At 56.9% G+C, this 8,232-nt stretch overlaps 1 protein-coding gene across 1 annotated transcript in view; it reads left to right on the top strand.

The window, feature by feature from the left end:
- Positions 1 to 11: 11 nt before the first annotated feature.
- LOC112112242 (zinc finger protein 436-like) overlaps positions 12 to 8,232 on the top strand; it is a 29,178-nt gene continuing 20,957 nt past the window's right edge. Inside the window, exons 1-4 of the mRNA XM_029913793.1 lie at positions 12 to 503; positions 1,258 to 1,384; positions 3,339 to 4,168; positions 7,253 to 7,258. Of these exons, the coding sequence (XP_029769653.1) occupies positions 96 to 503; positions 1,258 to 1,384; positions 3,339 to 4,168; positions 7,253 to 7,258 (1,371 nt within the window). The 5' untranslated portion in view covers positions 12 to 95. The remainder of the gene's footprint in view (positions 504 to 1,257; positions 1,385 to 3,338; positions 4,169 to 7,252; positions 7,259 to 8,232) is intronic.

Here is an 8,232-nt window from a genome sequence, read left to right as displayed (position 1 = left end):
CCCCCCCCCCATACAGATGGTGCTGCAGGGGGTCCATTGCTGATGCCAGGTGATCCTCAGGGAGATACAGCTGTGCTCTGGCTCAGAGACGGGCCATGACTGCCCAGGTGGCTCCCCCAGCCGCTCTCAGGCTCCAGTTCCAGCCCCCACCGGGATGTGGCCTGGTTCCCAAAGAGGAAGTGGAGGAGCTGGATGCCCACGGACCCATCGACATGGAGATGCATCGTCTGCGCTTCAGGGGTTTCCGCTACCAGGAGGCTGAGGGGCCCCGGGAAGCGTACGACCACCTCTGCCTCCTCTTCCGGGCGTGGCTGAGGCCGGAGCAGCGCTCCAAGGAGCAGATGCTGGAGCTGCTGGTGCTGGAGCAGTTCCTGAGCATTCTGCCCCAGGAGATCCAGAGCTGGGTAGGGGGGTGTCACCCCCAGACCGGGGAGCAGGCCGTGGCTCTGGCAGAGGGTTTCCAGTTAGCCAAGGAAGAGCCCGGAATATGGCCACAGCAGGAGGTAATTTACGGATGTGAAATCATTGGGGAGTGGGACACAGGGCCTTTCCCCTCTGGGGGGCGCCAGCTCCAATCCACCTATGAGGCAGGGGGGACTGGTTGGCTGAAGGGGGTCTGGGAATGGGACACGGGACCTTTCCTCTGTTCGTAGAGCTACTGGGAAAAATATTTTGTGGAGATGATTTTTCTGATGAAAAATGCCCATTTTGCCCAACCAAAGTTGTCCCTGGGGAAAAATTTCAGTTTTGTGGGAAAATTCTTTTCTGTTGGGAAAAATCTCAGTGTAGGCTCCTCACCCCCCTGCCCACAAGTCTCTCATCACAGTCACTTTCTGCCAATGAAATTGACAACTTTCTGGGAGGGCTGCCTGGGTGAAAGCGCCCTCTCCCCACACACCTCGCTCTGGGACCAGAGAGGAAGAGAATCCTGGAGCGAAGAGGGAGGCAGAGAGTCATGGCTGTCGTCTTCTCCAGCCCTGGAGCTGTGGGCAGAGGCTGTGAAGTGGTCTGTCTGGCGGTTGGGAAGCTGAAAAACTTCCTCTCAGTTGTCCCTGAATAGACTTTTCTGTTAAAAACCCCTCCCCAGAAAAAAGCTGCTTTAAAAAAAAAATTAACCCCAATTGGGGGTAAAAACGTCAAAAAAACGCAACATTTTCGGCAGGCAGGGATTTCCCTTGTCTGGCTAGCTCTGTTCGCTGATGGGGAGTGAGGGGTATGTGGCTGCCAGCACTAATGGGGGCGCCTTTGTTGTTCCAGGAGCCGGGGACGTGGGAGAAGGAGGCTGCGTGTTCCTCCGTGGCAGAGCGGGCAGCGCTGGCCCCAGAACATGGCAAGATCTGCAGGGAGATTAAGGAGGAGGAGGAAGAGACTCTGATCTCGCCAGGTGAGGAGCTGCTTCCCCTCTGGGATTAGGAGTTGGGGGACTCTAATGCACCTGGGGCTTTGGCTCAGGGCTCTTTCTGGGGGATCAGCCCCTGGAGCCCACAGACCCTGCAGCACAGAGATTGTTGCCCCTACAATACAGCTCCCGCTGGGAAGCATGAGTGCTGCCGATCTTGCGCCAGCCACACGATTCCTACCCCTTTGCTTTCTCCAGAGCAGAATTTCCATTTCCCAGCTGGACATGACACCCCTGATGGGAAACCGTGACATTGGCTGTGACGGTTCTTGGGGCACGGAGGGCTGGGAGTCGCTTTGCTACCCCCTGCCTCCAGTTTGAGGGATTCTTGCCGAGTGTTAACTCCTGTCAGCCACTCAAGTGCTCCACTCCAGGCTATGCCAGCCCTGTCACTGCCTTGCAGGTTAACAAGAGGTGCACCCCAGTCCCTTTGGATTGTTCTCCTGCGATATCCAATCCCTGACACTGGCTACTCACAGAAATCCCAGACCCTCTGCCCCAAAGGAGCAGGGTACCCTACGTTACTAGTTTTACCTTATATTGCTGCTCCTCTAAAGTCACCCAGTACTTGTGAGTGCTTCTAATAAAACAAAACTAGGATTATTTAAGAAAGGGTAAAGATTGAACTAGAAATGAGAGAGTGGGATAGAAACAGCTGGATACAACACAAAACAAAATCAGAAAAGGTGACCCTGGGTGCACACTTGTGGGTGCCCCTCTCCCCCTGTTAAGTCTGTTGCAGAGCTGACTTATTTCACAAGAACCAGGAGCCAAATGTTCATGAAAACACGCCTGCTCCACAAGGGGTTTCCTCAGTGAATGGATTCAGGGGACCTCTCCCTCCTCTGTGTTATGCTGAAACAGTCTTCTGTTTCTGTTCATAGACAGGGTGAACCCCTGTCATATTGTAATGTTCCTTTGTGTACCTTCAGGTGCTTTTGATTGTTTGCAGTTGCTTCTGATGGGTTTTCCATGGATGGTCTTAGGCCTGGTCTACACTAGAAAATTAGGTCAGCTTAACTATGTCAGAGAGGGATGTGAAAAATCCACACCCCTGAACAACAGTTCAGACGACTTAAATCCCTGTGTAGCCAGCGATAGGTTGACAAAAGAATTCTTCCATTGATCCAGCTACCATCTGGAGAACCTCTCCCACGGCGCAGGGAGTGTCTACACTGAAGCGCAGCTATGCCGCTGCAGCATTTGACATGTAGACAAGACCTCCGTGTTGCACAAGGCTAAACAATTGAGCCTTGAATTGGCTAGACAGGGCAGAGTGGCAACACCCTCTCCCCTGAACGGGTCATCCCGGAGACTTGTCCCCGGTGACTAATTTCTATTCAAAGTCCTATAGTGTCATGTCAGTAGAAATATATTATTCTGTAAATATTACCTGCATGTACATCTCACAATGATTATGATATGTTACAAGCTTTCTGTAGATACCTTACATGTTACCTTTTATGGACGATTACTATGCCAGGCAATGCCTTTGGTATAGTGAGTTTGACGGGTCTCAGGTGAGATTTGTTTGCAAAGAACAGGGGACCCTTTGCCAAGGGGTCGGTGTGTCACACTGGCTCAGAGACTGTCCAGGAGTGAAGGGAACAGCTGGGATCCCAGCAAAGCCGCCGGGAGCCCCCCAGGTCTGTCTCGTCTCACTCAGTGTCATCCCCAGCAGGTGCCCTGTCCTCACGGCAGGTATCACTCCCGGCTCCCACCCCGGCAGGAGCCCTCTCCTCCCCCAGCCTTTCTCTGAGGGCTCAGCTGGGCCGTTGGGGCAGCCCCGGCCCCTCCTCTCCCCTCTGGGAAAGGGTGTGAGGGGATTCATTTCCTGCCCATCAGGTTTTCTGCTCAGCAACAAACCCCTTTGCTGCCTCCTCTCTTCCCCGCACAGGGAACAAGCCCCAACTGGATTCTTTCTCTCTCTCTCCCCCAGCAGGTGCCAGCACAGAGGAGGGGAATCCCCAGCAGGAGGGGTCTGTGGAAGCAAAGACACATGGGACGTCCCGGAGCGCCAAGCAGGGAGATGCTGGTGGGGCGGGACAGCAGCAGGGAGACCCCCTGGGTAATGGACTGAACTCATCTGCTGAGCATGAAATGAGTTTCTCTGGGCTCGAGGGGAGTCTCGATTGGTCTGACTGCAGGGGCGAGAACCAGGGCGGGGCGTGCCGGCCACAGGGGGACCCCCCAGCTAAGACCCCCAAGGCCAGGCGCCCCAACGCCTGCGCCGTGTGCGGCAAGACCTTCAGCAACAGCTCCAACCTGAAGAAGCACCAGACCACCCACACCGGGGAGAAGCCCCACGGATGCCCCCAGTGCGGCAAGCGCTTCAGCCACAGCTCCAACCTGCGAAAGCACGAGCGCACCCACACTGGCGAGCGCCCCTTCCGCTGCCCCGAGTGCGGCAAGAGCTTCCGCGAGAGCTCCAAGCTGCTCCGCCACCAGAACACCCACGGCCGCGAGCGCCCCTTCCGCTGTGCCGAGTGCGGCAAGGCCTTCGGCGACGTGGCCCGGTGTCTGCGGCATCAGGCCCGGCACACGGCGCGGGCCTACGCCTGCGGGGAGTGTGGCAAGAGCTTCCGCCAGAGCTCCACCCTGCTGCTGCACCAGCGCGTCCACACCGGAGAGAAGCCCTTCACCTGCCCCGACTGCGGCAAGAGCTTCAGCGTCAACGCCAACCTGGCGCAGCACCGGCGCACCCACACCGGCGAGCGCCCCTTCCCCTGCGCCCAGTGTGGGAAGCGCTTCACCCAGAAAGCCACCCTGGTCAAGCATCAGCGCACCCACCGCCGCGGCGAGGGGGCTGGTGACACTGCAGGGCCCAGGCTGGTGCAGCACCGGCGGTTCCTCCCGGAGCAGGGCCCTTCACCTGGCCAGATGTGGGCAATGCTGCGGCTGCAGCTGGGTGCCCGCTCGCCTGCCCCGGGGCCACAGTGGAGGACTGGGGATGTGCCTATGGGCTGAGAAAGGAGGGGGATGTTGGCATGGGGCGGGAACATAGGCTCCTATGGAGAGACCCCTTAGCCTGCCAGGAGAGAGCATTACAGGACTTCAGGGGGGCCACCGTCCCTGAGAGAAATGTCAAGGCCTCTGGGGGAGGCCGTGTGTGGGAGAGCGACAGTGATCTTTGCCAGGGAGACGCTCGCCTGAGAGATACCGGGGAGAGGCTGCAGGCTCCGTTTCTCTTTTATTGGTATTATTTGTACTATGGTGGCACTTAGAGACTCAAGGCTGGAGGACGGGCTGCCTTAGGGGGCAAGGAATGGGACCTTTCCTCTCTAGGGGGCACCAGCTTTGAGCTAGCCACAGGATGGAGGGACTGGCTGGCTCAGAGGTTGGAGAATGGGACATGGGGCCTGTCCCCCTGATCACTTCAAATGTCCTTGGTTTTCTTCACAAATGTTAGTGAGACCTTCCATGCCTGCCTAGCCCCCCAGAGACCGGTTCCTTAATCGCCTTTATGGCTGGACAGGCGGACACTTCCAGGCAGGAGGGGAGAGTCCATTTCCTTCTCCCCAGTGGCGCCTCCAGCACCCGGCTCCTCTCTTCGCAACACACGGAGCTCACTGGCAGCCAGGGACGTCTCATCCTGGCTCCCAAGCAGCCGGAGAAGCTCCCTAGGGTCTCGCCTCCGTCTTGGCTCTCTGCTTTCTCAGTGGGTGATCAGGGTCTATTGTCCGGATGCAATAAAGAAATTGCCCCAACTCTGTGTCCTTTGTGTTGCCCCCGGGGTTTGCCCCCTCACCCCCCCACTGTTCTGTGCTTGCCCGACCTCATTCCTTGAAAACAGCCTAGCCTGGGGGTGCAGGATTTCCAGGGGGGTCACAGAGAGGGAGGGAGGTTCCCTCATTGGGAACTGGGGGGTGCAGAATCCACCTGTCTGCCTGCAGCTGGGGGTGAGTCTGGGTTTCCCCAGCTGGTTGCACTAGATCCTCCACTGGCCCAAGTGCTGCGCCCCATTTTCCCATGTAAACACAGTGTCCCTAACCCTGGATCTCCCTGTACCCAAGACTAGACCCCTGTAGGGGCTGGGCCATACAGGAGTCTGCTGCTGTCCCCGACCTACTTGCCCACCTTTAGCTCAGGCATTAGAGCAATGGTTTTCACATTGTGGGTCGCAGAATGTCAGGCACTGGGTCGCGGCGGCTCTGGTCAGCACCACCAAGTGGGCCATTAAAAGTCCCATCAGTGGTGCTGCCCGGCTAAGGCAGGCTAGTCCCTATCTGTTCTGACACCGTGCTGTGCCCCAGAAGCGGCCAGCAGCAAATCCGGCTCCTAAGCGGGGGAGGCCCACGGGGCTCTGCATGCTGCCCGTGCCCCCAAGTACTGGCTCTACTCCCATTGGCGGGTTCTGAGCCAACGGGAGCTGGGGGGGGGGGGTGCCTGCAGGCGAGAGCTGCATGGAGCCACTTGTACGCCTCCACCTAGGAGCTGCACCTGCTGCTGGCCGGTTCCGGGGCGCAGTGTGGTCTGCGGTGCCAGGACAGGCAGGAAGCCTGCCTTAGCACCGCCGCTGCCCGGGAGCTGCCAGAGGTAAACCCATGCCCCAAACCTGGAGCCCCCTCCTGCACCCCAACCCCCTCATCCCTGGCTCCACCCCAGAGCCTGCACCCTCAGCCCAGAGCCCTGACCCCCTCCTTCACCCCAACCCCCTGTCCAGCCCTGAGCCCCTCCTACACCACACCCCTCATCCCCAGCTCCGTTGGGGCGTGGGCATCAACAATTTTCTTCAACTGGGTTGCCAGAAAAAAAGTTTGAAAATCACTGCACTAGAACAATGGTTCCCAACCGGCAGCCCAATCAGCACACAGCTGTGGCCCATGTGACATTCTCAGGGCCATACGGGTCTTATAAAGACTGTGTGGATGTGGCCCACGTGACGCCTAGAGAGCTGCATGTGGTAAATGGGTTGAGAACCACTGTGCTAGAGGCCAGTGTTGTCAGACCCACCTCCAGTCCGATCCTCACATGAGATTCATCCAGAGACTTTCGCTCTTTCTGTCTCTTTCCACGCAAACCTTTGTCTCCCTTGAGTTTTTAACACACCCTGCCCCATCCTGGCCTGGGAAGGGATGGGTAGGCAATGGTTTCCCTGTACAAATTTGCTCATGTGCCCTGACCAGCCTGCGCTCTGAAAGGGAGGACAAGGACTGGACAGGCCAAGGGAGAGGTCTCCAGCATCCCCCTCCGATATGAAGGGGAAAGACCCAGTACTCCACCCCCCAGGCTAGCCAGTCCGCTGCCCTGGGGGCTGTAGGACAGTGATTCTCAACCAGGGATACGCAGAGGTCTTCCAGGGGGTACAGCAACTCATCTAGATATTTTCCTCGTTTTACAACATAAAAGAGCATTAGGGAAGTGAGTACAAACTAAAATTTCATGCAGGCAATGACTTGCTTATACTGCTCTATACACTGAAATGTAAGCACAATATTTATATCCCAATTGATTTATTTTAGAATTATATGGTAAAAATGAGGAAGTCCACAATTGTTCAGTAAGGGGAATTAGCTCAAATGGTAGAGCGCTTGCTTAGCATGCGAGAGGTAGTAGGATCGATGCCTGCATTCTCCAGTAGGTTTTTTTTTGGTGGGGGGGGGGGGGGGATAGGTTTGAGCATTGGCCTGCTAAATCCAGGGTGAGTTCAGTCTTTGAGGGGGCCATTTAAGGATCTGGGGTAAAAATAATCTGTCAGGGACAGTACTTGGTCCTGCTGTGAAGGCAGGGGACTAGACTCAATGACCTTTCAAGGTCCCTTCCAGTTCTATGAGATAGGTATATCTCCATTAAAAAAAAATAAATACTAGTGTGGCTGGGACACTTCTGTATTTTTATGTCTGATGTTGTAAGCAAGTTGTTTTTAAGTCATCTGGAAAGGTTGAGAGCCGCTCCTGTATCATAGAATATCAGGGTTGGAAGGGACCTCAGGAGGTCATCTAGTCCAACCCCCAAATTACTAATATAGCGTGCAGGAGGTAACGAACAGCCCACAATGGGAATGGGCAGCTGAAACTCCTCCACCGGCCCACCTAGCCCGAAGCGCTCGCTGGAGCTAAGTCCCAAGCTGGGTCAGTGCAGGAGTCGAAACTGTGACCTCAGGATCCAACAGCCTGAGCATCCAGCGTAGAGTTGCCAACCCTTCAGGATTGACCTGGAGTCTCCAGGACGTAAAGATTAATTTTTAATTGAAGATTATGTCATGTGAGGAAATATCCAGGAATACATGCAACCAAAACTGGCAACCTGGGCCAGTCCCGGGCCCAAGCTAAGTGATGGGCTGCAACAGCGACCTCATCAGCCACTGGGGGGCGCCACAGAGCCACGCTGGAGTAACATGGGGCACAAATCCAGGTAACCCCTGGAGCGCCCCCAAAGACCCTCACCCGGAAAGGGACCTTTCTCTCCCCGCAGCGTTATGGAGGCTGGCGGTAGACAACGGGGGACGGGCGGCCCCTCCGGCTGTGGAAGGGAGCGACACTGACCAGCCGGCGCTGAAAAATGCAGCCACCTCTGGGGCGCGGTGCAGGGGCTGTTTATAGTGGGGTCCCTCAAGGCGCTCGGATCTAGCGGGTTAAAACCATAGAGCTGCAAGCCAGGGGGGAAGGGGAGGAGGCAGCGAAGGGAGCGACTTCCTGCTGCAAAAGCCAGTGGCTGCGAAGCTGTTCGGACGCTGCAGGGCTGAGCGCCCCGGGCAGGCACGTGGGTCCCCAGGCTCCGGATCCGGGTTTGTGAAGAGCCCCCCGGCCTGGCCCCCCTCCAGGCGCAGGGGAGACCCAGAGTCCCAGCCAGAGGCGGCCCCGGGGATTGAGAGAAACGGCAACAGAGGCAGC

This window comes from Terrapene carolina, unplaced genomic scaffold (genome assembly GCF_002925995.2).
Source record: "Terrapene carolina triunguis isolate 2854851 unplaced genomic scaffold, T_m_triunguis-2.0 Scaffold926, whole genome shotgun sequence".
In the NCBI taxonomy this organism is placed as follows: domain Eukaryota; kingdom Metazoa; phylum Chordata; order Testudines; family Emydidae; genus Terrapene; species Terrapene triunguis.
This window is presented reverse-complemented; position numbering and strand designations above follow the sequence as displayed.